General features: G+C 47.0%; 2 protein-coding genes across 2 annotated transcripts in view; one reads left to right on the top strand and one right to left on the bottom strand.

The window, feature by feature from the left end:
* The first annotated feature begins 1,737 nt into the window (after positions 1–1,737).
* Positions 1,738–18,073, top strand: APCDD1L (APC down-regulated 1 like). Its single transcript, XM_054274457.1, has 4 exons — positions 1,738–1,886; positions 12,336–12,447; positions 12,908–13,466; positions 15,712–18,073. Exons 1-4 carry the CDS (start codon positions 1,850–1,852, stop codon positions 16,474–16,476), a joined length of 1,473 nt encoding a protein of 490 aa, XP_054130432.1. The 5' UTR covers positions 1,738–1,849; the 3' UTR covers positions 16,477–18,073.
* A 5,014-nt stretch (positions 18,074–23,087) lies between these two features.
* Positions 23,088–27,540, bottom strand: part of VAPB (VAMP associated protein B and C) — a 33,099-nt gene continuing 28,646 nt past the window's right edge. Inside the window, exon 6 of the mRNA XM_054274494.1 lies at positions 23,088–26,931. Within this exon, the coding sequence (XP_054130469.1) occupies positions 26,773–26,931 (159 nt within the window). The 3' untranslated portion in view covers positions 23,088–26,772. The remainder of the gene's footprint in view (positions 26,932–27,540) is intronic.

The raw sequence follows: 27,540 nt of genomic DNA, 5'->3' as shown, positions 1-27,540 counted from the left end.
TGAGAATTTATGTATTTGTAAATATAATAAAACCGCAGTGGTTTGGACATTTACCGAGAATGACTGGTTTGGGGAATTTGAGAAACAAAAAGAGATAAAAACATCAGCTAGAAAAAGGAGTGCCTGCATTACAAATGGACTTTGTTATTTTTTATCTTGGCAAGTATCATTAAACTTTAATTCTTTATGCACCCAGGACAGATAAGTTTGTCTCACTTCACATTAAAGATGTTATGCATTATTTTTGACAAAGTCATTAAACCCATTGCAGTGAGACCTCACCCCAGCATGCTGAAGGTCCTGCTTAGCAAATATGGGACTGTGGAATCATGCCTCAACTTCTCCCCACTGCAATCAGCAGGAATACTGCTGTGAACTTGGAGACGAGCTTCCTTATTTTCCCCTAAAGTTTCCTTTTATTTGGTGAAACAGCCAGTTTCACCAGGAAAAGTGAGTGTGCAGGGCCGTGGGGTCCTGCCGGGGGCATACATGTGTTTTGATTTCTTTGCCTCATTTGCAAATACTGAAACTAGTTTTTCAGTCTGGAAAAATGCATTAAACTTCAGCCTTTAGTGCCAGCACCACAAGTGTTGGCCTGGCAGAGCCATGGCAGCTCAGCCTCTTCCCTCACTGCTTCCAAAGGCAGCCCGGCCCTCACACTACGGGACACACGTGTTGTTTTATGTGCTCAAAGGGAGAGAACAAGAGGGTTCATCGATACTCACCGAAACAAAGAAAAGTGTTGTTCTGTCCCAGACACATCTAGGTTCAGATTTGTGCTTTGCTTCGTGCCAACAGCTGATTCTGAGTCCTTTGTCAGTTGCAGCTCTGTCCCACAGGCCTGGTTTGAGGAATGGAGAGGGAATGGCTGGCATGGGCAAGCACCACCTGAGGTGGGCATTCTGACTTGCCCTCAAAGGGTTCCGTATTTTTTCTCTGCAGAGTGTTGAGAGGATTTTTAAGGGATTTACACCATTCTTTTGATGACCCTGGTGATAATGAAGGGTCTGATGGTGCCAGGGACACAGTGTGCAAGAGGACCAGGCTGTGGGGATGTGGGGACAATCACCTCATGGATGATCCCCTCGTGGTGTGGGGCATGGGGATGATCCCCTCATAGCATGGGGATAGAGGGACGATCCCTTCATGGCTCGGGGCTGACGAGATGATCCTCTCATGGCTTGGGGATGGAGGAATGATCACTTCATGGCGTGGGGATGACGAGACGATCCCCTCACGGCGTGGGGATAGCGGGACGATGCCCTCATGGTGTCCCACAGCGCAGACCTGGCCCGCGCCCCCCAACGGCCTCCAAGAGCTCGGGGGCCAGGGCAGCCCCAGGGCCGCAGGGCGGGTGAGGTGGGGCCGGTCCCTGAGGGAGAAGCGCCAGTCCCGAGGCGGGGGCCCACCTCGATCTGTGGGGCCGGGCCGGGACTGCCCTTCTCCTTCTCCTCCTCCTTCTCCTCCTCCTCCCCCGCGTGTGCGGTGCGCGGCCGCATGTGGGGCGCAGGCGGCGGAGTCTCCACCTCTTCTGGCAGCGGGAACCTGTGGCTGCCAAGCTCCATTAAAGCCATCAGCAGCCGGGGGGACGCGCTCCGCGGCGAAGGCGGGGTGGGCTGCGGTGCTTTATTTTAAAATATATACTTTTCTTTTTTCGCCCCCCCTTTATCCCTTCGCAAGGCTCGGGCTGAGCAGGACGCCTGCGGGCTGAAGCCGGGGTGCCGCCGCCGCGGGCACCGGAGCGCCGGAGGCGGCCCATGCATGGCTGCACCGCCGGGCGCCGCGCCCCGCTGAGCTCCGCGGGCACCGGCGGCGATCGCGCCTCTGGCCGGGACACACAGCGGGCACCATGGTCCGGTGCTGGTGGCTCGCAGGGCTGCTCGTAGGTAGGTGCCACCGGCGGCCGGTGCCGTCCCGCGGCGAGAGGACCGGAGGGCGAGCGGGTGGCGGATTCGGGGTCTCTCATGAGGTTCCCTGTCACCTCCCTCACCCATCCGGGCACGGTGAAGGGGCAGGAGGGGGCAGGAGGGTGCAAGGGGTTGGAAATGCGAGGGGACTGACTTTATGGGGAGTGCAGAGGGACAGCGAGGAGTGTGCAAGAAGTGTGCGAGGAGAGCGCAGCGGACTGGGGAGGAGGATGCAGGAAAATGCAAGAGGAGTACGGAGAAGGTGCAAAGAAGCGGCGAGGAGGGGGCGAGGGGACCAGAGGAAGTCGCACGGCGGGTCGCGGTGTGGCCGGCGCCGGGACGGGGATCCCGGGGTGCCCCCGCCCGGGCAGAGGCACCTGGCGCCGGAGGTCCTCGCTCGCCGCTCCCTGCCCGGGTCACCCTCGGTGCCCGTCGGTCCGGGCAGGGTTTCCCTCAGCCTCGGTGCCCGTCCGGCCCGGGCAGGGTTTCCCTCAGCCTCGGTGCCCGGGCGAGGGCACTCCGGCCCGGGCAGGCTTTCGCTCAGCCTCGGTGCCCGGGCGAGGGCACTCCGGCCCGGGCAGGGTTTCGCTCAGCCTCGGTGCCCGCCGGCCCGGGCAGGTTTCCCCGCCGTGCGCCCGCGGGGTGCCGGAGGCTCCGCAGCCCCAGCGCCGCTCGCCGGGGCAGGGACGGGCGGGGAGCGCCCCGGAGCCCCGGGTTGCTGCCCCCGTGCTGTGGGATTGGGAGCGGGGACAGAACCCCTGGAGCCTTTTCCGAAGGAGTGAGCGCCGTGCAGGGGTGCCAGAAGGGCTGGCGGTCCGGTGCTGAGCTGCCCGGGGAGGTGCTGGCAGAGGCAGTCGGGCATCCCCTTTGTCACCGCAACTCCTTCCTGTCCTGCGTGTGGTGCACGGAGAGCATCGAGCAGAGTTTGGCGGCAGGAAGGGCTTAGAGGTGATTTCCACTGGAGCTGGGGATTCTCCTTGGGAGGCTGCAGCACCTGCTCTGGCAAGGGACAACCTCACAAGTAGCCTCCTGCTCCAGGGACGTGATTGTGAGCCCCAGCTGTGCAGACAGACTCGCGGAGCAGCACAAGCTGCATCTTTGCAGCTCTCTTTCAGAAAGGCATCTTTCAACCCCACGGGTCTTGGAGCAGTTTCAGAAGAAAAGGTTCTGGCTTAAGAGACCATATGGGAAAACAAAGGCAACTGTGCTGTGAAAAATACACAAAATTATTTCTGTTTATGACAAAGAGCAGAGTCTGAGGGAGACTCCTCCATCCTCAGACAGTATTTTCCTAGGAAGTGCAGAGAAGACCCTTGGTTGAGACTCCTGAACAGAAGGGACAGGTGAAAGGAAGGATGGGAGGATGTCCCTGAGGGCCCTGTGCAGTTTGGACACTGAAAATCCAGGCACCTGGCTTCTACTGCTCTTTCTACCACTTAGTTCACTCATCTGAGGTTTTGGGCAGCAAATACCACACTGGCTTGCTCCTCCAGCTCAGGGCTTAGTGATCAAGGCAAAAGAACTGTGTAGTGAGAGCTACTGGACATTACTTGCATTAAGTGTAAAGGACCAAACTATAGAAAGAAATCTCTGGGCAGGGCACTTCTGTAGAGTTGCTTTCCTGTTCTCCTTACGTGGGATCTTTGTCATGTGTTTGCAAAATAAAGCTGAGAAATATGAATCCTCTAAGTATCTTACTAGCTCAAGTTGCTCTGCTCAGGGATCTGTTATACTGCATTATGTAAGTTTACTCACTGAAGTCTAATTAGAATAATTCTTTCTTAATCCTTATGCAGTTTCTCTTAGTCTGCTCTAACCTAAACTCTCTGCTTCTTGCATCTGATGTCAGTGAAAGAATTTCCATTGATTTCAGTAAGAACAGAAACTGAACCTCAAAGTAACTGTTTAAATACCTAAGGTAGATCCAGAACTCATTAAAATCAAAGCCAGCTTTGCTGACTGTGAGCAAGACTGGCATTCTGCATTTTGCATAAGGCTGAACATTAGCATGAGCATGACACCAGTGCATAATTAGTTGAAAAAACCACTTCAGTTAGGTAACTGGATCTGACTTTGGAGTCTCCTCCAGAAAAGAATCACTCATTCCTGGAAATGTCCCCAGAGACCTGCTGAGTTTTACCTAAGCTTTCATGAAAGTCTGTACATTCCAATAACGCTGCACTGATATTTTTCATGTGTAGCTTCTCCCACATGGTTTTAACATAAAAGATCTATTCTTGCTTTCAATGTTTATTTTTAAGTTTGAAAGTGACAATGTTGAGATAAAATAAGATCACCAGTTGCATTCAGTTAAGAGATTTGCAAGACAATCCCATAAGTGATAGAACAACCCTCAGCACAGAGATGTGTGTCTATTTACACAATAATATATCTGTCCTTACTACCAAACCAACATCATTGTCTTTGGTTCAAATATTTATTTGGTTAATGTTTACTTGGCTAATTTTTTTTACCAAATTGGTGGTTATTATTCTTCATTTCTCAGGCCAAAAAAAATCAACAACTAATGCGCCATGCAGGACTGTGTGATATGACTCTATTTGTTCAATAATTATAGGGTTAGCCACGTTTCAGAGTATATGGATATAGATAAAAACAGAGCTCAGAGGTAAAAAAAGCACAAGTGAAAAAAATATTGTGTGGTTTCTATATTTTCCCCACAAGCACAAATTGTTGAGTAAGGAGATTTTCAAAAGCCAGAAATTGCTGTGAAGAAAACCAAAGCTGGAATCCAATGCTAGGGGAGGCTGCATCTGGCAGAACAAAGTTTGGAAGGAGGTTTTGCTTTCAGTGGGATCCTGTGTTTCCCCACAACAGAGCATATGTCATCTATAAAGACAAAGCTTTCATGGGTGAGATACAATCACTGCTAAAATCAACCTCAAAATTAGGAAGCACCTATATAATGCTCTTACACAAGTGCTTTGGTTTTCTTACTCATTTGCTGAGGAAGATAAAGGTATGAAAGAAGAGAAACTTTCTGATTTTAAGCTGGTGTGTCTCAGATATAATAATCCCAAGAAACTGACAGTGAGAACGTGAGAATTTCAATGTGTAACCCTTCTTCTGTAGGCTAAGAGTGCTGCCAGAAACTGAAAATATGATTCATAGAACAGCTCCTTCTCTTCCCATTTTAATTTGTGTAAGATCTGAGGGGTTAGTAAGCTGCAATCTGTGGGTTTTTTTGCTTTAAGGAGTTAAAAAGTCTCATGGTTTAAAATGCAAAATTAGAGAAGTTCTGTTTCTGTGTCTTAGAAAAGAAGCTCTGATATCTATTTGAAATGCCAGAGCCTCAGAATGTTAAGTGATAAGAGGGTTGAAATCCATCATTATTTTTGAGTTTTAGCAGGGTGATGGTGTGATAATTGTGGCTTTCATAGTGGTGTTTTCTCATTTTCAGTGAATAGCTTATTGAATCCTCTCGGTTTGAATTCAGCTGAAACTGAATGCTGCAAAGTAGCTCAGCTCCCGTGGCACTGTTACACTGATATTTGGATTGGTGCAACTTCTACTTAGAGCTGGTGTGAGGGGACATAAATCAACAGGAGAAGTCTCACCACAGAGTGCTTGAAGAGATTTGCTTGAGTTTAGATTTTAAAATAATGCTTTAAACTTGAGCGTATGTCAAGCACTGGAAAAGTCCCCCATGGTTTCTCCTGGGTTAATACGAAACATTGACAAACGTGTGACATTTTGGCCTTGTCTAACTCCAAGACTGTGGTCTTTGGAAGCAGCTTTCTCCTGGCACTCTGGGATCAATGTATACACCAAGCTCCCCACTGAGACAATTGGATTCACCTTGTTCACACTCTCACTAAATCCACAAGTGCTGGACAAGCAAGTTATGGCTTGGCTCTCCCCTGTTGATACAAAAACACAATGACATGTTGTTTTTAAAGCTTTTCAGAGAAAAAAAAAAAACATATTTCCCAGTTAGGCTGCCTGGAAAAGACAGATGAGAATTTAAATGACAGCAAGGTTTTGCTGCAGACAAGCTCCCAGAGTTTGTTAGTTTTGAGTAGCACAAGTCCTGCTATTAGATTATGCAGCACGTAGGTTGAATGTCAGCTCTGATTTTAGCATCTGTCGGCAGAGTTTAGGAGAACTGGAACACATCAAAACTTGGCTGATGTGGACAGGCAAAACAGTAGACTGAAATTTCAGGCTATCTAGAAACCACACCCAGACCCCAAAACACATGTTAGAAGTAACTTTAATTCTGTGCTCCAGCTGAACAAGTAACCTTTCTCTGTGGTCACTGGTGGCTCTAAGTTAAACATGTGTGTATTGCTGGTGTGGGCTCTGGATCAGTTTCCCTCCTTTCTGCAGAGCTTTTTTCCTGAGGATGCCTTCTGCTCTGACTGCTTTTGAATGCCCTTCTCATCCTTGGCTTTGCAGGAGTCAAGTAGCCTCAGAATATTAGATCCTATTAGATCCTATTTTTATTACCATGAACAGTATCCTTGCAGCAGTGCCAAGAGTCCTGTTGTGTTAGGTGCTAAATAAAGAGAGAACAAAAGGATTGCTCTTGCTTTAGTGGGTTTACAGCCTAATTTCCTGGACTTAGATTTTCAGCAGTGAGTGCTTGACATGGCAGGGACCTGCTGGGATTCCCAGCTGTGTCCAGCAGTTTAAGTTTAGTACCTATTGCAGTTGCTTAGGTCTCTACATCCCTAAATGCCTTTGTGCATCCAGCCCTCATTTCTAGTCCCGTGGAGGCCAGGCAGGGATTCTGTAGAGCAGGACAGCGAACAATGTGCTTACACAGGAGAGCAGCTGTCCCCCGTGGGAGCAGGGAACTGGGACAGCTCCACAGCAGTGGGAGACTGAAAGGCCACTCAGATTATCCTGCCAGCTCCTGCCAAGAGAGGGCTGTTCCCTGCTGAACTAATGCTTTGCTCAGTCCCTCAAATCCTGCCAAGCAAGTGGACTTAGGTTGCCTACTACATTGTGCCTCGAGAAGTTCACTCTGCCACGCAAGCCACATGTTTTTCCTCTCTTCATTCACTCCCAACAGAATCCTTTTATTCACTGCAAGGAATTCCTTCCTTTCCTTGGTGTTTGTGCTTTGTGAATATTTATAGGCTGTTATCATATCCATCTTGCTCAGCCAGGCTATATGTACTCTGCTCTTTTAATCTTCCTTTGTAACTCAATCCCTCCCACCCCCTCATCATTTTTGTTGTTCTACTCTCAACTCCCGCCAGTTCCAGTTGCTCATTTTGCTTTGGGTAAATGCTGTATTTATGTTAATATTATGTGGTGGGTGGTCCTCTCTGCACTCTTGGTCCATGTGAGTGATTTAGACGTTTGAAATGAGGTTGACATTTTATAGCCAAGCCATGGCTGATTACTGGTTCTGCTCTTCAAAGCACTCCAGGAAAAAATATGCTTAGCCATCACTATTACAAATGGCCCTGATAGCCACTAATAAAATGTCTGTGCAGGGGTTCAGGGTGCTGCCAAAACCTGCATGGGTGCTCTATACATTCATAACAACAGTGTGGCATTAATTTCACATCCATGGGCTGTTTTTTCTGTTGAGTTTCTGACTCATCTGAATTAAAGAATATAGATGAAATATTTGCCATTTACAGACTTCAGTAAAACTGGGATCAAGTCCTTGAATCCCCTTTGTAGTGTCAGGCTTGGTTGTCTTTGGGGTAAACAGCCAGAGAGGCAGTTTTAAGAAGCCATTTTATTTAAATGTAGTTTATACTGAAGAAGATCTTTGGGGTACTTCTCCTTCCTCCCCTTCCCTACCACAAATCCCATCTGTCTTGTCATCTGTTGCTGGACCTGACACTTAACGAGAAAAAGACATGATTCCATTATTCCAAGAGCAAAATATTTACTTCTCTAGTGCCTTTAAAACCCCCAGGCAACTCACCACAAGCCCGTCACTATTTTAATTTTGGATATGAGACAGATCAGGCAGTGCTCACAGCCTTAGAACAAAGCCAGGCTAAAACCATAGAATGGGATGTCTGAGCTCATGTGCCATTGTGCTAAATGTATGTGGTGAAAGTATGTTTTGAAAACTTCTCTAAAATCCCAAACTTCTTGGGACTTTTGAGTCGGCTGAGTTTCCTCTTAGGATCTGCAGGATTTCACGTGTGATTATGCTCAGCTGTGCAGAGGAAACTCAGGGTGATGCTCTGCAATGATAGCTCATGGGTAGTACAGTTACTGTGCCAGCCCTGAGGGCATAACTGAGAAACATTTAGTTCTCAGTTAGAATTTAGAATTCAAAGCATTTTATGAATATCATGAACTGAGCACCAGAATGGTGAAACAGCTAAATGTGAATATACCCATTTTACAGACAAATAAGAGAATGGATGAATAATAGAAATACTTTTCCAGAAACCAAACAGTGCTCCAGTGAAAGCACTGGCATCCTCCTTCAACCACTTGACCACATTCTGGCTTCAGTTCAGGGAGGCATTACTAATCAGGAAAAATGCTCATGCACTGGCTTAATTTCAAGCACATGCTTAAGTTTCACTGCAACCAATTAGACTTAAGCGTGTGCTTAAGTCCTGTCCTGAACTGTGTTCAGTTTGCATATAGGCAAACTGCAAGGTTCTGCTGTGATACACTTTTCCATTCCCAGTGGGTTATATTTAAATTTTATAACTTTATAATATTATAATATAAAATTTATCTCTTCCCACAGAGCTGTTCTCTTGAGAATGCCTTTTTCTGAGTGAATTAAAGGCACCACTAACTTAATCTCCACACAAATGCAAGAAAAATTGATTTGCCAAATACAACCATTTTGTTTGCTCCTAAAAGAATGCTTATTCCTTCAGTGGCTAACCCCACATCCATTCTGTGTGCTCTCAGGAGAGAAAAATGCTAAAGAAACACTGTTTTGCTGTGTTAATGAAGTCTGTGTGGAAAAGTATAATTCACTTATGCAAAATACATTGATACATTTCTTATCGCCTATTTCTTTCCAGTCTGAACATTCCTCAGAAAATATCAAAGGTTTTATGTCATCTCTAGATGAAGAAATGTGTAATGCTCCGTGACTTCAGGCCCTGATCTTATCCCTGCGAATGGGTGACTAACTGAAACATTAGAATTATAAATGGGAATGATAAATTCTGGCCATAGGAGGAAATAACATGTAACAGATTAAACAATCTAGCTCTGGAGAAGAGCTCATCCACAGTAACTAATTTGTTGCAAACTGTAATATATGCATTTTCTCCTCCATTTATGAAGAAACAGATGTGTGACTCAACTTTGCTTTTTTCCAGAGTCAATCTGCTTGGGGGAGCACAAACAAGATTTGTTTCCAAGGAGGAATACGACAGCATTTCTCTCTTGGTTGATGGTTTTTTCCTTTAGAAGTGAGAAGTGGCTCTGCATCTGGAGCACACAGCTCTTGTGTAGCACAAGGCTCTCATTTCCAGGCTTGGCTGTTGCCTCAAAATCTTCCACCTTAATTTTACCAACAATTTACAGTGAGGAGAATTTGAGAATTTCCAGTTCTGCCCTTTTGATAATTTGATGCCATGGATCTGATTTTCCTGGAAGTGGTTTACACAAGTGAGGGTTGGAATGGTCGGTCAGCAGCTGCTGCTGGTGCTGTTTGCTCCTGGCTTGCTTGGGTTTGTGCTGATGGTGGTGATGAGCAGTTCCCAGCTCTGCCACTCCCTGCCTGGGTGCTTGTGCTGCTCCGAGGCTTTGGGCTGCCCTTTGGGATGCAGCACACATGGAAAGCTGGGAAAAGCCCCTGTTTTGTCTAAGGGCTGTGCTGGGAGCTCTCTGGAAACACTTGTGGTTAATCGATACAGACGGACGGCAAAGTGAGAGAGGGGAGAGATCACAGTTAAATATTTTTTTAGATTTTCCCATGAATGAGGGTGTTTGTCTTGAAGATGAATTGTGAATAATTCCTTCCTCCTACCTGAGAACTCCATAGAGCAGTTAATTTGTGTGTCTCTTAAGAAAGAGGAGCTGCTCTACTGCACTTTACCAGGGGCTGAGTAACAGAGTGACATATGAGTGACAGCCACTTTATGCTGCTCTTGGAATACAGAGGTGCTCTAACTACAGATTTTAGGTCTGGGACTAAACTTTTCCAGCTTGAAAGGATGTTTGGATCTGGTGGGGCTGGAGTATTTGAGAGAGAAAAAAGCAGCCACAAATTTTGGACACAAGCCAATAGCTTTTGGTTGGAGGATGCATCCAGCTTGGAGTCTTGTGCACAATTAAGTAAGACAAAATCCCTAGGAATTCCCATCATGTCAAATATTTACATTCTGGAGGATTTTTTTGCTTTTTTTTTTTCCTTTCCCCATGAAGTTTGATCCCAATTATAAAAATTCCCTTTTGTATTGAATGTGTCAAAATGCAGTGCTTGCATTGCCAAAGTGTCTCTGCTCCCAAACAATGCAGACTATTAGTGCTCCTGCCAAGAGTAGCACGAAGGGTTCAGCGAGATATTGAAGCTTCTGCTGCAATAAACACACGCAGAGCTCAGATTGTGGCTTGACTGGGTTATATTGTGTATATTTTATAGCTGCATTCTATATATCTATAGACTGCACTGATACCTCTGGAGTCTTTCTGTGGTTATGGGCAAGAGCAAATTTGACCCTTATGTCCATTATTACCTCTAATACAAATACAGTTATTTCTTAGTTTACTGTATTCTCTAGGATAATAATTTTGTGTTTGTTTGAAGTGTGGTTCAGTTTGGACTGCCCTTGTTCTGATGACTCTCCAGTGTTTAGGCCTCTTAGGGCAGTCAAATGAATCCTGGCATATTGTGAGTGTGAGTTTAAAAGAAAGCCCTGAGAGTAGGGAGCACACAGGACCACAGAGCAAAGTCATGGCAGAGCTGGGGTGAGGATACAGATCCCCAGCTCCTCATGGCTCTCCTAAATAGGTACCCATGGGGCAGCCTCACACACGCTGCAGCTGCCAAATTAGAGCTTTAACTAATAGCAGTGGGTTTTGTCATCCCATATTTTTCCATTTTCACATGAATCACAGGAACTGCATTTTAGGAAGCACGAGTACAAGCAATTGTGAAGGAGTTGACTGTGCCTGCTCACTTCGTCCAGCCCTTAAGGATGGTGAGAGCAGTGCAGTTGTGAGCCTGCTCCCAAAAGAGCCCTGAACTCTAATAATGTGTCGTCCCAGCTGTTTCATGCACTCCAGTGCAGGGTGAGGCACCAGAAAATGCAAGGCTGGTTTCCCTGGCCTTTGGGTACTGCTTTCCTGCTTCACTGGGGGCTTCCCTTTCCAAGTATTTATTCCTTTTATAGTAGTCAGGCTTTATGTGCTCAAGTCTACACAAATACATTTCAAGTGCCCTGTAAAACCTTCACAAATGGCAGCACCATAGTGAAGTGGCTGAATTTGTCCATCAGATAAAAGTCTGAAGTTATTGAGTGAGATTCCCTCTCCTTTTAGAAGGGTTTTAGTGGGGCTCCCTCTCCATGAGCCTCTGACTTGCACAGCAGACATTTAATTACTGAATTCCTACCTGACTTGGTCCAGAGCTTGTATATTGTGACTCTGTGTGTTCATCTCCTTGACTGAGGCACGGCGTGTGCAAACCTTTCACATCCTCATTCTGTGGGAAGGTGACACATAGATGCTGGATCTTTTGTTCCAGCTGATAAGCAGGCTGGAAAGCAACCTGTGTCCTAACACTGGTATGGAGTGAATAAAAGTTGGCTTCAAAATGTCCAGCGCACTCCTGGGTAAAATGCAAAGTACAGCTGGAGCAAACGAACCCCATCTGGGCTCGTAAAGCCCTGGCTGGGCTGAGCTCCGCTGGAACCAGGGTCAGTTGTACCACAGAGAATCAGTGGGGGTTCGGGAGGAGCTTCACCAACAGCTCATTCCACGGTGCCATGAAGAGGGAAATCCCAAATTTCTTAGAGAAGCAGGCCGGCAATGAGTGCCACGGAGAGCTTAAGCAAAGAGTGAATAATGCATAGGAATATATGTACATATGTGTGCGTGCATGCAAAGGTCTTCAGGATTTAGCTGAGTGTTCACACATTCCCTAAGCCAATAACATCCGTTGTTATGGGAAATGAGGTAAGTGACAGAATTACTGTCCTTATGGCGGGCGACAGGCGAGGCCCGCGTTCCCATGCTGTAATTCCCCGTTCCAACCACTGCCTCAACAATAGCATCAGAGGGGAAGAACACGAACAAAGAGCGCTCCGTGTTATTTGAAGATTTCATCTAAAACCAGTTGGATTCTGATTAAACTCAAATCGGAAAACTTGAGTGAACTAAAACGCCGTGTGTCCTTAGCTCAGGGTTTGGTGCTGAGCGGGGTCCGTGCACTGTCGGGGGCTCGGCGGTCGGGGGGCTCCGCTCGGCGCTGCCCCGGCCGCGCTGACCCCGCGCCCCCCCCGTGTCCCGCAGCCTGCGCGGCCGCGGAGCCGCCCTGCCGCCAGCAGCTGCGCCACCTGCAGGACAGCGCCGGGATCGCCGCGCGGCTGCCGCCCCGCCTGGAGGGGCGCTGGGTCTCCACCGGGTAAGGCACCCCCAGGGGCCGGGTAAGGCACCCTACACCCCGGGTAAGGCACCCCCAGAGCCTGGGTGAGGCACCCCCAGAGCCCGGGTAAGGCACACCCAGTGCCTGGGTGAGGCACCCCCAGAGCTCGGGTAAGGCACTCCCAGAGCCTGGGTGAGGCACCCCCAGAGCCCGGGTAAGGCACACCCAGTGCCTGGGTGAGGCACCTCCAGAGCCCAGGAACGCGCCCCAAACCCCGGGAAGGCACCCCCAGACCCTGGGAACCCGCCCTTCTCCCCTGACAATGCGCCCCTAAAACCACGGGGAATACACCCCATACCAGGGAAGGAACATCCATCTCAAAGCGCCCCAGATCCCTGGGAACTCGCCCTTAATACCCTGGGTAAGCCACGTCCTTCTCCTGGGAAGGCACCGCCATCCACTGGGAGCGCATCCCCAGACCTCGCTGCCTTCCCCACAGGTGTGAGGTGCGGCCGGGGCCCGAGTTCCTGACCCGATCCTACCTCTTCTACACCAACCGGCTCTTCAAGGCCCTGCAGTTCTACTACTGGGACCCGTCCTGCCGCGACCCCTCCTACTCGCTGGTGATCAAGGGCAAGCTCCGGCTGCGCCAGGCCTCCTGGATCACCCGCGGCGCCACCGAGGCCGACTACCACCTGCACAAAGTGGGCATCGTGTTCCACAGCCCGAGGGCCATGCGGGAGGTGGCCTCCCGGATCAACCAGACCTCGGGCGAGGGCTGCCGCGGGTTCCTGCCCCCGGGGCGCTCCTGGGCTCCCGGAGCCCTGTACGAGGTGCTGAGCGCCAAGACCGAGCGCGACTGCACCGCGGCCCTGGGCTTCGCCATGCACGAGCTGAGCCTGGTGCGCGTGGAGGGGCGCTTGCAGCCGCTGCTGCAGCCGCAGCACAGCGGGAGCCGCATGGTGGAGGAGCTCTACCTGGGGGACATCCACACGGACCGGGCCGAGAGGCTGCACTACCGCCCCACCGGCTACCAGCGCCCCTTGCAGAGCGCCCTGGTAAGGACGAGGGCTGTGTCAGGGCTTGGCCAGCAATTCCTCGGCTGTTCCAGACACGCCTTGCAGCACTGGGCCCCCGCAGACCTAAGGACACGCGGCTGAGGTGGGGTGGGAACCTGGGGCATGTGGGGCTCACCCTCTGCCTTCCTGAGAGGACAGGACCAGGGTGGGGGAAAGCTCAGCAAAGCCAACACGGGAAACAAGGCTGCACTGACATGGGCCTGGAGCTACCAGCTTTTGTTTGGCCGTGTTTTCCTAGGAAATGCATTTTCCTTGTCTCCAGCACCAAAGTCAGTGAAGGCTTCAGGCTGCACATTGTTAGAGCCATCTGCTCTGCCCTTCATCTGCTCTGCCCTCTCCTTCTCCTTGGGGTGTGCTCCAGGCTGAGGGGAACAAGGGATTTGCCTTTAACTCTTCAGCCCTTGCTCAATGCCAGTAGCACAGGAACTTGCCCCCAGTGCAATAATGTTATTATATAGGAATCAGACTTCCATTTTGATATACATAAAACTGAGCAGCAGACTTTGGTTGCCTTTTATTCTATTCTATTTTGGTTTATAGCAACTTAGTTTATTCCCACGAAATCAGCTTTCCATCCAAACTGAAGCTGAAAAAATCAGAAATATGGTGGTGAAAAAACCTCTCTGAACTTTGTCAGATAGAAGGGAAATAAATGAAAAAAAAATATTTTGGGGCAGCATTTCCCTCACCTTGAACCACACCAACAGAATTTCAAAAAACACAGAGCAACACTCCTCTCCCTCTCAAAAGTAACATTCTCAAATTGGTTAAACTTGTATTATCTTGGGCCAAAACCATATATATGAGCAAAACCAGATGGTAAACATAAACACTTCTAAAAGTTAATTTAAAACCAAACCTAAAGATACTGAAATTCACTCTCTGAATGCAGCCCTGTAATTAATCAGCCAACAGCTCTCCAATGGACCCGCACATGATGTCACCACTTGGCCATAATTAGAAGCTGCCATACATTAGAAATAACTTCACATGACCGGTTTAAGCAAGTAAGGGTTTTGGCTCCATGTCCATAGTGATAATTTTATTGGGCACAGGATTTTTCTTTTTTTAAATTTTTTTTTTTTCTGTGAACTGACATCCATTTGCCTGTGCTAGTGAGTTACACAGCTATGTCAGAAATTATTTTTTAACTCTCTTTTTGAAAATATCACTCTTTCCCCCTTAAATTTATATCTGTTTTAAAGAAACCCATTCTCCCCAAATTACCTTTCATTATCAAAGAATTTCCTGCCTAAGGAGAGCATATATATTTGCCAACTTCTGGGATTATTTAGCCATAATGTACTGTGTACTGTCAGCACTCATTACTGTGACAGTAGCAGTAAAGCAAGCTGAAAATGACTAAATTACAGTAGACTCCAATCAACTTGCATGTAAATTACCCACCCTACAGTTAACTACTGAGTTATTTAACCTTCTTGCCTATGACAGTTCAGTAAAGATTAGCTCGTGTTCTAGAAAATTATATAATGTTCCAACCCTGCTTATTTAAAAATAAATCAGTTGTGATATATGAAGTACAAGAAAAATTTCCAAGCTGCACAAAACCCCTGCTGGCAGCGGATCAGGGCCGGGCTGGTTTGACTCAGAGCTCTGCCCCGGCGGGGAAGGGAAGGTCAGGGCCTCCTTCTGCACAGGGTGCCTGAGTTTCCTTCCCCCGTTCTGGCTGGGGAAACCCTCCCTCCTTCCCGGCTTATCCCGGTCCTCCCCCGCACCCCTGGGTGTGGGACCAGGGGCAGGAACGGGGCGAGGGAGGCAGAACACCTTGGGCTGTGCTGGAGGTGCTGCAGCCGCAGAGCTCTCCCCGGCCAGGTGTCACCTTGGCTTCCCTGCCAAAAAGCTGCGGCGTGGTTCTGTTCTGGCACCGCCCAGCGCCCTCATCCTCACCCAGCTCTCCATGGAAACCTGACGGGAGCACCCTGATGTCCCAGGGAGCGCTCCCCGTCCTGGCAGCGGCTCTGCCCTTGCCCCGGGCTCCTCCCGGGCTGTCCTCAGCAGGGCACGGCGCGGTGTCCTTCGGCTACCAGAATAGCAAAGAGCAGGGCAGCGCTTTATCCCTTAATCTGCTCGGCAGCCCTGCCAAGCTCCCCGCAGCTCGCACCCTGCTGCGGCCGAGGGGAGTCGCAGCTTTTGAAATATTCTGGAAGGGTTTTTTATTTTTTTGCTTCCCAGTTGCAGAACTGTTATTTTCTGTCTCCCGCAGCACCACGCGCACCCCTGCCCGGCGTGCGGGATCATCTCCAGGGCCGATGAGCATCACCCCCCGATCCTGCCCGCCCGAGCCGCGCTGCCCATGCAGCTCAGCGGCAGCTGGGTCAGCACCCACTGCGAGGTGCGCCCGGCCGTGCTCTTCCTCACCAGGTACTTCACATTCCACGGCAACAACCACACCTGGGAAGGGCACTACTACCACTACTCCGACCCGCTCTGCAGGCAGCCCACGTTCACCATCTACGCCTCCGGGCACTACAGCCAGGGCATCCCCTCCTCCAAGGTGCGCGGCGGCACCGAGCTGGCTTTTAAGGTCACCCAGGCCCGGGTGACGCCCATGGACCAGGTGACGGTGCTGATGCTCAACTCCTCGGCAGCCGGGAGCTGCGGGCTGCAGGGCTCCTGGAGCGCCGGCGTGGAGCAGGATATCACAGCCACGAACGGCTGCTTGGCTCTGGGCATCAAGCTGCCCCACACCGAGTACGAGCTGTTCAAAACGGAGCAGGACACGCAGGAGCGCAGCCTCCTCTACATCGGGGAGCGGCCCACGGACGGCTCCAGCCCCGACAGCCCCGACAAGCGACCCACCTCCTACCAGGCCCCTCTGATCCAGTGTGCTGCAGCCTCGGAGGAATTCTCCAACTACATCAGTCTGAAATACGTGGGAAGAAAGGATGCTAACGGGATTGAAGCACTAAAACCTTTGCCTGTGGCCTTTTTATTGTTTATAGCACTTCTGTTTTTAAGATGGGACTAGTTATCTCTTCAGGTACAATGCAGAATTCAGATAAATCTTGGTGCTAGCGTGATTTTTATATCCTTCAGAGGAGCACATCTGGAATCAGTTTTACTCAGATTTGGAAACACTTTTTAAAAACACCCAATAGTGAATGAAGCCAAGGAGATATGCCTGACTCCACACTGTTTGTCCTGTGGCTTTATTGCCTAATCTCCCCTCTTTGCGTGCAAATTTAATGTACTGACACGGATGCACTGCACATTGCAACAGATAATTTAGCAACATGAGGGGGGAAAATAGTGACATCAATTAAAATTGCTGCTTTGAGCTTTTGACATTGCTAAGATTTAATCAAGAGCTTGATTCAGATGTAATTCAAACATCCCAAGTGTTGGCTGCTGAGTTTCTGTGAGGTTAAGTTCCCTCCCATCACACTCCTTTTTGCTGTTCATGCAAATTTAATCTGCAGAGTCAGTCAGCAATAAACAGTCAGCAAGTGTTCTTGAGAAGGGCACGGTTCACATGCCTCTTGCAGTTTACAGATATTTTCTGCACTTTGCCTGTGTATGTCACACACAGGGACCCACAAACAATCTTTGCACTTGGAGATGCCCCAAACAGCTCTCACTGAGGGCTCGACTTTTCCACCTGACCCTGGGCATAGATTACAGTGGATGGAAAACACTTCTGTGCACAGCTCAGAGCCTCAGCATTCCCTGGCTGCAGCACTGCATCCCTGCTGTGTTACCCAGGGCAGAGCTGGCCTGGCTGTGAGCCACCAGCAGTGTCCCCGTGTCACTGCGGCCATGCCCAGCACAGGCACTGTCACTGTGAGCCCTGGGAAGGGAAAGATCCCTCATCCCTCTCAGGCCATGCATTCCCACTGCCTCCTCTGCAGTTCTGGCACAGCAGTTGTTAATCCAGCTCTCCTCTCAAAGTGTCACTGCCAGCCTCGTTCCTGTACAGATGTTTTATAAATCTGCCTCTGGTGAACAATGAGCTGAAGAGATGCTCAGATCAGACAGCACAGTCAGGTCAAACTGATTCCTACTGACAAGCAGGACAAACTATGAAATTATATTCCCTGTCTGCTGCAGCTAAGCATCATGTAACTGCCTCGAGAAGCCCTTCTCCAGCAGCTAAATCCTCTCCAAATAAGCCTATATATCTTACCCACAAAAGATATTTTGTTAAAGCAGCTATGCAATAGCCACCTTCTTAATGCTGTATTTACAAACTTGCAGCTTGTACTTAGATAAATTATGGGGTTTATAACACAAAAATACTTTGGGGGGATCTGTACATTAATAATTCAAATGAGAAGCTTATTAAATGCATTACAGTTGTGACATAAATGTTGTCAGCATGTTCACATGTTCCAGGCATGACCCAATATTAGTCATGCACATGAACGGTTCTGCTTGCAGGTGATACACAAAAGGGCCAGGCTTGGCTGCCTTGCCCTGGGTTCCCTCCCTAATCCCTGGAGACTTCAGCAGGCAAACCTTATTTCCAATCTTGTTGGCTGTGCTGTGTTCCCTGCTGCTGCACGGAGATCCACGGGCCACTGAAGTGATCTCAGAGCAGGTGGTGTCTCCTTGGGGATGTTCCCTTCAGGATGCTGAGAACTGGGCAAGTCCTGTGAGCCACACACTGGCAGAACTTTTCCTTCAGGAGTTTCCCATCACTGTGCTCAGCACAGCCCAGGGAAAGGCTCCTGTGGCTCCCATCAGCACAGGGACCTGTTCTGCAGGACAGATCCCATGGCAGGAACAGGAACAGCCTTGTGCTGCCTTTGGAGCGTGGCTGGGAGAGGGACAAGGCAACTCCTGCCCTACATTTACCCCCAAGAATCAGAGTTGTGTGCAGATACTGTTTTCATTTACATGGCACCAAAATGGATTAAATTTAACAAGAGTCCAGGCCCTGCAGGGTGCAAAAGCTCTTACAAGGCCACAGATCCTCTCCAGGTGGGGATGGGATTAAGGTGGTGTGAACACCATCCCACACTTATGCAATGTCAGCACAAGCCCTTGGGAAGCTCTGCCCTGCAGCAGCTCGGGCACCACTGGCTCCAGCAGCACCAGTGCCCACTGCTCTGCTGGCTGCACTCCCTGTGAAACCTCATCAGGAGCTCCTTCCCCCCTCTAAGGACACCTCTGAGAGGAAAAAAACCCACAGAAGAGCTATTTGCATAAATATCATAACTTTTATTGTTCTGTTCACAGTTTTTGAAGACACATTCCTAAATTACACAGTTATTCTCTCTTAAGAATTTGTGCCTTTTTCCAATTTGAATTTGCCTGGCTTTGACTGCCAGTTGGTGATTCTTGTGTTGCTTTTTAAGATCAGAGAGCTGCAGTGTGCAGTATTTTCTGCCTGTGAAGGTACTAGTGCACTGTAATCAAGACAGTCTCAATTCTGTTAGAAAATCTCAGCCAACTGAGTTTTCTCTCACCCTCTCTAGGGCATTTTCACACTCCACCAGTAATTTCTGAATCATATTTTTTGCATCCATTCCAATTACTCAGCTTCTCTTGTAGAATGTAAATATCCAAATTGCATCCAAAATTCCCAACTCTCCCAGCTGAGACATACAGAAGGATAATCACTTGCAGCTAACAGTAATTAAAAACACGAACACATTCGTATTCATTAGGCTTTTACCCTGGGACTGCACTGGGAATGTGCATGGAGCTGTTCTCATTCTGGTCCTGGCCATGGATATTTCTGTAATGTTTTATCAGTAGTGATTCTGTGCTGTGTTCCTCAGTGATCTGGAACCACAGAATGTGCCAGGTCCCTGCAGAACCCTGCTCTGGGCATCCCCATTTCATGGTGGTTGTGTCTGAGCTGCAGCAGTGACTGTGAGGGAGCACACAGCTCTGCAGGGCCCCGACACACTCAGCTCACTCTGATCCCAAAGGAACCCAAAGGACAGAATGAGAGGACTTACAGCAGGCTCCATCAGGAACATCCATCTCCTTTTCCATCCCTTTCCAGGCTGTCCCACTGTCCTGAGCCACTGGCCACCCCCAGCAGCAGCTCACACACTGCCCCAGGCTCCTCCCTTGCAAACACTGATCGAGGTTTTTGGGCCTGCTGAATTAAAAACTGTTAATTTTAAATCCTGACCATTGCTAAGGAATGACATCACCTTTCCAGTTCTCTTACATCATCCCTAGGTTTTATCTCCTGCATCTATTTCTTAGCAGTTCTTATCCTATTGCAGATTTCCTCTGAACTTCAGCTCCTCATCACCCTCTCCAAGCACTCCAACCCAGATTTTTCTTTTCCTTTGGGTTGTGCTTTCCTTATTTTCTGCATTTCCTAACTCCCATTTTGAATGGATTGCAGTCTGCTTCCCTTTTTGTTATTTGTTTTATATTACTTTCCATCTAATTTTCCCCCTCATTTCATCACTGAAGTAGGATGGGCAGTTAGCCAAAGTTGTCCCCCTTCTCAATTGCAAAATTATTGTTTTTTTGGCCATTTAATACCTTTCACTTAGAAAACTGTCAATTCTACTTCAGTTTTTCATCTAATTTCCTCCCCACTCCCAGATCTGGTATGAAATTTGCTCAGCTATGCCCTTTTGAAGCACCAATTAAATTTATTAGCAGCTCACATGGCTGTTTGCTGAGCTCCACTGCAATCAGGATTCCAACCTCATTTCTGACATTCATTTATCTTTATCTGGCATAAACAAGACCAAATAATTTCATCCTTCATGTCTAGCACTGCTTCAGAAAAACAGGTCTAGGACACAGACCAGGAGCTTTAATCCTGACTACTGGATTCCCTTCCACCACCAAACAAATAAATACATTTTTACTGTCTGTCCCTGTGAAAACCCAAGCCAGTGTGTGCTGGAAGTTGATGGTAACAGGCACATGTGTCTTAGTAAACTCTTGCACATTCACTTCTCTTAGAATAATTTTTTAAAAGACTAATTATTTTTTAACCAACCCAAAAATAAAAAATAAAATAATTTCCCAAGTCTCAAACAATTTTCTGGCTTCCTGCACTGAGACTGAGCCTTCAGTACCTTCTTTAATATCCCAATCTCCTCAGACAAGCTGCCTTTCCAATTTTCTGCTTCTTTAGCAGGTGCAGAAGTTTAAAGTGTGAGCCAAGTCTGCCAGGCAAACAGTCCTGGGTCTGACACGCAGCTCAATTAACAGTAACTTATTTTTCCAATTAACCACCTTCATGCCTCCCCTGTTTAAAACACCTCAGAATGCATTTTTGCATTCTAGATTTCCCAGATAAAATGAAACCAAAAAAATCTGAAGCACTTTTGGATACGTTAACAGCATTGTGCTACTGCTTTGTTTGAGAAACAATCCACATGGAATATCCAAGTCTGTCCCACACTATAAATAAATCCACTGCACTGGAACAGCAGGGGGAAGCTGGGGACAGAAAGGAGATGGGTGACAAGGCTTGTTGCTCCACACTCCCCAGAGAGTGAGGAGGAAGAGAAAACAAAGAGGAAGCAGGAGGTGAGTGAGTGGCTGTGGAGCAGCCAGGTCTGTGCCAGCGAGAGCCCAGGCAGGCAGGGCAGGGATCCCTGGAGGGGTGATGGGAAGAGAGACCCAGATGGAAAAGAGGCAGCAGGGAAGAAAAGCCATTAAAGATGCTCGGCTGCACAAGGTTCTTTGCCAAGGAGCAGGGAAGGAACAAGGATGACTTGGCCTGGAGCACAGCGCTGAGGGAGGGGATGGAGCGAGATCTGACAGCTCAGGCAGAGCAGAGCAGGAGGCAGACTGGGCAGCAGAGCCTCCAGCCCCCACAGAAATGCTCCTCTGGGCTCAGCACTGAGGCAGAGATTCCTGGCTGCAATCACACTTGTGTGTGGCCTCCCAGTGAAATGTGGAAACAGAAATTGCTGCTTCAGCTCCGGGTTCCTCCCCAGCAGGAGCTCAGGTCAAGAATGGGGATCCACACAGAGAACACAAAGAACTCCCCCAGCACACACATGGGTTACACCCAACACCACAGTGCCACATTGGAAATTCAACTTTTAAAAACCTATTTATACATAACTTCAAAGAAATTAGGGTTCTCCAAGTCCAGGCACACAAAGCTGGGCAGTTTTGGACAATTTCTGAGCAGTGTCAGCTCAGTTTTTGATCACTGAAATGATCGGACACTGCAATGTGCTCCCCAAACTCACAGAGCACAAACCTGGTTCTGCCATTTCCTACCTCCTGAGTGCTTGACTTTGTACAGCCTTAATAAGGGTCTTCTAAAAGTAGCTCTCTGTGGGTAATTGTGTGTGGGACATTTGCCAAACTAAACATGAGGGAGTTCAAGAGGCTTTTCTAATCTTGTGAGTTTATCCACTAAAGAAAAAGATTTGATTAAAAAAATGAAGTACAGCTAAACTGGGAACAATACTTTACTACAGGCTGTTCTTCATAGGCACTTCAGAATCTTGAAAAAAAACCCCACAAAACTAGGAACTTATTAAATCAGAATGAAATGTACCAATGCAGAAACATAAACAGAAATGCCAGATGTATAATGTCAACTTTGAATACACAGCTTCAATTATTTCTTCTTAATTCATTTGTTTTCTTAACTTCTTTTGTTTTGCTCTCTGGAAAAGGCCATTTTCTAATGACAGATCACAGGAGGAAAGATCCAAAGTTCAAGTTTACTCCAAAGAAAAGCAGCCTCATTTCTGTGCTCACAGACCCCGTGTCCCTTTTGTACTTTTCACTCTGTGGAGGCTTCAGGACAAATCCAGGCCTGGACTGTAGCAAAGAGAGCTACGTGGAAGTTTAGGAAAGGTTTTAAAGTTTTACTCCTCAAGTACAAATGTGAAATTAGTTCTTGAGCAGGAACTGAAGCCACAGGAAATGGCAGAGTGAGTGACAGGCACACGGTCACCAGCAAGTGTGAGGTGTGTGCTCACTGGAGTACCACGTGCAAGATTCCTAGCTGGCTCTCACTTGTGTTATTTTAAAAATAATCTTCATTTATCCCGTAAAAACCCCCAACCCATTAATCAACCAACTTTTATAGTTAAGCAGATTTGAGCAGTGGAAACACAATCACTTTGTTCTGTGAAGCTGATCTTCTCCAAATCCCAAACACATAAACTGAATTTCACCCACCACCTGTCACTTCTCAACTTGCTCACTCCAGGACTTGGGCCAGGGATGCTTCCCCATTCCCAAACCTGGCACAGGTTCTCTCCAGGCTCTCCAGGCTCTGTGCAGCACCAGTGCAGCACCAGTGCAGCTGTGGCCCAGCCACAACAAACAGGAGCCTCAGAGTGTTGTTTTACAGGGGCTTTAATTTCAGAGGGATTTTTGGTGGTGCTTTTTTCCTCACTTACTTTATATAGAAAACAGAACTCAGGATGTGGAATTTCAGGATATCACACAGGGCAAGAGAAATATAATTTCAAATTAGGAGCACTACAGTGAAGCCACTATTGTGCCTGAAAATGAGGGACATTCCACTGAAGAGGCAGAAGTGCCATTTTCTGAAGAAAAGGGATGACAGTTTTCTTCCACTGGCAATGAAACATCAAGTAAGCCAAGACACAAATGATCCATTCCTTGTGCACACCACGATGTAAAATTGCTGACAAGAATTGCAAGTTCACATGTGCAGCAGATACAAACCCTTCATAGTTTATTGATGAAAAGAAATTCTAGTGAATTGCAAAGTGAAGTTCCAACTTTATCCCACTAACAGCATTTCAGGAGGAATAAGTAACACCACCATTGAGCTTTACAATCCTGTATTTTTAGAAAATGACATTATGGTACATCAATCCCCTCAACATAACAACATGACATGATCTTGCTCTTCAGCCCCCAGGCTACTCCCCAGTAACCTGAGCTGCTCCTGGCTTGCAGTGCAGCTGTTCCAGCTGTGCACTCCCAGCTGACAACTGCCATGCACAGCAATAGTTATGATCATCCATGCACGGAGTATTTGCTTTAAGATGTGGAGAACTACATAAAAATAGAAGAAATCATTTTCCATTTGTTTCCCAGCTCTAGGCTTCAGATATTTCAAGTTTCTGTTTATCCCAAATTCGCCCAGAGTGCACCAAGCAGCTTTTACTGGGTGTTACAAAAATCAACAATAAATGTGCAAGTGGTCATCTTAAAGTAACAGCAAGGACAATAATTAGATTAGTAATAACTTGATTTCTACTACCATGAATCAATCACAGGTTCTAACATCTGATGTTGTGTGAGGACCCCAGACAATTATCTTATTTAGAAACTCTACATTTTGTGCACAACTTCCAAAGATACACAATGTCCTTCAGAATAATTCACTTTCTGTGAATACTTCATGAGAACATTTGCTCTTGTGTTGCCATGAAAGGAACAACTTACAGAAAGAGCCAGGTGGCTTAGGAATATCCATCCAATCTGTATTTGCACTCTATCTACAAACTGGCCTTTTAGGAACCTTGGAAGAAAAAAAAATCCTTAAGATTTCTCTCTACTGCCTATGAAGGAAGGGTTTGGTCAAACAGGGGCTGAGAATTCCCCTGATCAGTGACTTTATTTCAAGCTCAGCAAAGCAAAGCATTACCCAGACAATTCAGGGCTGCTGTGTTCAGGCTCTTGTGAAAAATGGTGAGGGAAAACCTCAGGATTTTGCTAAATTCCAAAACACAAGCAGTTAATTTAAGAGTCTTGATTAGGACTGATGGTGTGGGTCAGCCCAGCTGCAGGTTACAGATGTCACCAACACTGAAATCCTCTCCTGGTCTCCCTGCTCAGTGGAAAAGCATGAGAAGGTTTTCTGGGACCTCTTTATGACCCCAGAGTGCAAACACCAGGCACAGCTTTGCTCATGAGCAGCTCCAGGCTGGCTCAGATCACCAAGAGGTCCCTGCTGAGCACTGGGGGAGGACAGAGCTGCTCTTGACTTTGCCCTGGGCCAGCAAAGGCAGCTTACACTGGGTGAGACCTGCCTGGACATTACTCCAGATACCCTCACAGGAGACCAGTTTAAACCTAAAATCCTCCCCCTTTATCCTGCAAAGATAGCAATTTTTTTTTTTTTTTCTTAAACCAACCACTTTTAGGCTGTTTTTAAGCTGAACAAAGGACTCTCAAAAAAAAAAAACCTTATTTTTTTTCAAAGTGAATCAGAAATTCTGATAAGAGAACAAGATATTTACAGCCACTTAAAAAAATCTACTTCATATCTCAGTCTCCCTTCAGCAAAGGTTTTCTCAAATATATTCTTCAAAGCCATGAAAATTAATTTTGCAGTGTTACTCACAACCTTGCCTTTCTGAAAAGAATGCTTCATTAGAAAGTTTTCTTCAGCTTCTACTGCCTAGGCAGTATCTTCGTTATCAATTCTGCCCAATTTGTCCCATGAACTCCCTGCTTTGTCCTTTCCAGCTCCTCTCCCTCCTGCCCTGCCCTTTGCAGCCAGGCTGCAGTGGCTCTGTCCCTTCCCTCTGAGCAGACAAGGCACCAGCACTTCAAAATGCCAAAAATACACCTCTCCTTTCTATTGAATCTCCTAGAAATACTTCCAGACTCATGTTCAGAAGCTGAACACACCAATTACAAGGTTCTGTTTCCCACCTATTTTTCTTATTAAGCCTTACATTAAATTTCACTTATTTGCACTTGCAGAGGAGGAAGCCCTTGAGACACAAGTGGGACAAACACAAAGGTCAAGGAGTGCAGCAGAGAGGCTGCAGCCCCACAGCTCTCACAGAACCCCAGAACAGGCAAGGAATGACAGAAGTCATCTGTAAAAGACTCAGCTTCATCTTGTAACATGCTACAACAAATTTTGCCACTGAATGGTTTTGGGTCTCCCATTTGAGAATAGATGTGAATTTACCTGCTCAAAAACTGTTCAATCTACTGAATCCATCATGTTAAAACACACTGAGTTTGCTTATACACCTTGTGGTAAAAGGAAGCTTAGAAACAAAATCTCCTGATTCTAAAGGTGCTGTCAAGTGTCTGAACTCCTGAACCCAACTAACCTGACACGTGGGATGTTACCTTGTACCTCAGCAGGGAGACTCTGAACAACTTTTGTGTGTCAGGCTCACCATGGGATGGTTTGCTTTGATATTAAAATTAGTCTGGAAAAAAAGAGAAATTCACCCTGAAATCAGACTGCAAGCTTCCTTATGCCATGAACAAAGCTGACAAGAGAACACTGCTTCCTCCCCACCTCTAAAACTGTGAGAACAGGACAAAAGTAACAAAGGAAACATTAATTTGGGGGCTTTATTTAATTTTTCTTTTCTTTCTTTTTTCTTTTTTTTTTTTTAAGATGCTACATAGTCAAACAAGATTGGTCTTTTTACGGCATAGGACTAATTTACTACTGATATTTTTGTTTCTCCCCTAAATAGACTTATTTACATACAAAAACAGTTTCCTGACCACTGTTTTCCCCAATGCTCAGATGATCAAAACTCCCAACAATGGTGTAGTGCCCAAAACACCAGGAGGCAGAAGAATCTTGCACCACTACAGCAGCAAAGTTTTAGTTCTCGTCACTGGCTTTGAACAGGTGCCTTCTCATACCACAAAGAATCAGTCAATTTCGTGATAATAAGGAAACATGAGATGAAATACATTAAATAAGTCAAATATGCATTAAACATCTCTGAATAACATTTTAATTCAACTAAATGAACCAACAGCAATGTAGCTTGGTCCCTTGGTGAGAACAAGGCATTGACCTTTATTCTGAACCAGCCCCTCGGTGCTGCCCAGCTCCCTCAGCGCTGCCACACCCAAGGCTTTGCAGCTTCTCACTGCTCACTGAAGTGCCAAGAAATTGGTAACTTGCACAGAGTTGAAGACACCGACAGAAACTGTTAAATTCATGAGCAGAATGGTGGATTAACGTATTTTACAGAAGTTATCAACACCTCCTGCCTAACCCAGCTCCAAACATCCCTAGGGCCAGCTCCAGCAGTGGAGGAAGAGGTTTTTCTAGTTTTCCTTTTTTTTAAATTTTTTTTTTTTAAAAAGAGGTAATCCAGCAACATGTACCAGGGCCTAAGAATGTTTAAAATGACATATACAATATTCCATTGTAGTGTTAAATCAGGATTTTCTCCCCCCTTCATCATTGAAGCATATTCTCTTTCATTCATTCCCTCACCGTACATTTTGAACTTTCTAGATTATGTTACATAGTATTTGTGCAGGGGTAATTTAAAGGCAAGACCTGTGAGATGTCATACATTAATTTTTTTTTTTTAAACATTGTTATGAATAAATTTAATCCAATGATATGGCAGAACCATCAAACCAATTTACAATTTCCAGCATGCTGCCTCTACAAGGCTATTTTTCCTATAATTACACCAAAGACAAAGAACAAAACCACCAAAGCAAGTAGTCTGGAGCTGAGCCCTTCATCCTTGACAGCAGCTGCAGAAGGAGAGATTGGGTTGTTTGTCTGGGGTACCTTCCTCATCCGCAGTCCATCTTCTTCCTAAAGGAGGAGAGATTGGTTATCTCTACAAAAAAAGCTTTAAATATTCATATTTAAATGATGTTGTCATATTTATTTGGGTGGGTGTTACAGAATAGGTGAAAGCAAACTGACAGCTAAGTTAGAGCTCTGTGTCCTGAATGATCCTGAGAAGGAAGGGTGGGAGGCAGGAGGGGAAAGCCAAGGGAGGGGGGAAGCCCTGAGGAACCTGCAGGAACTCCTGCCCAAAGCCATCTGGAGACGGCTCCAGAACTTCAGAAAAATGATGGAGGAAGTGCCATGAAGGTGCTTTTCTTGCTCTGTAACAAAGGTGCTGTTGGGGAAAATGTTTCTCAGTATAACTAAGGTGAAGTTGCATGTTTTTCACAAGCCAAGGCAATTACACTCCTCATTTTCCATGTCAGATGTCACAAGCAGATCTCCCAGCCCTTGAAGGGAAATCAGCTTCCCCATCATATTAATGCTGACATTTTGACATGAATCTAATGGCAATAATTAGGATATTTTCTTGATAGGAATTTGGCAGCTCACCTGATTTAAAGATGAGACAACAGATAAAACAAAACAACACCAGCAGAAATTCTCATTCCAGGTGGGAATGATGCTCCC

Source organism: Melozone crissalis, unplaced genomic scaffold (genome assembly GCF_028551555.1).
Source record: "Melozone crissalis strain CALT ecotype California unplaced genomic scaffold, PUWL_Pcris_2 ptg000017l_1, whole genome shotgun sequence".
Classification (NCBI taxonomy): domain Eukaryota; kingdom Metazoa; phylum Chordata; class Aves; order Passeriformes; family Passerellidae; genus Melozone; species Melozone crissalis.
Note: the sequence above shows the minus strand (reverse complement) of the source record. Positions and strands in the feature narration are given on the sequence as shown.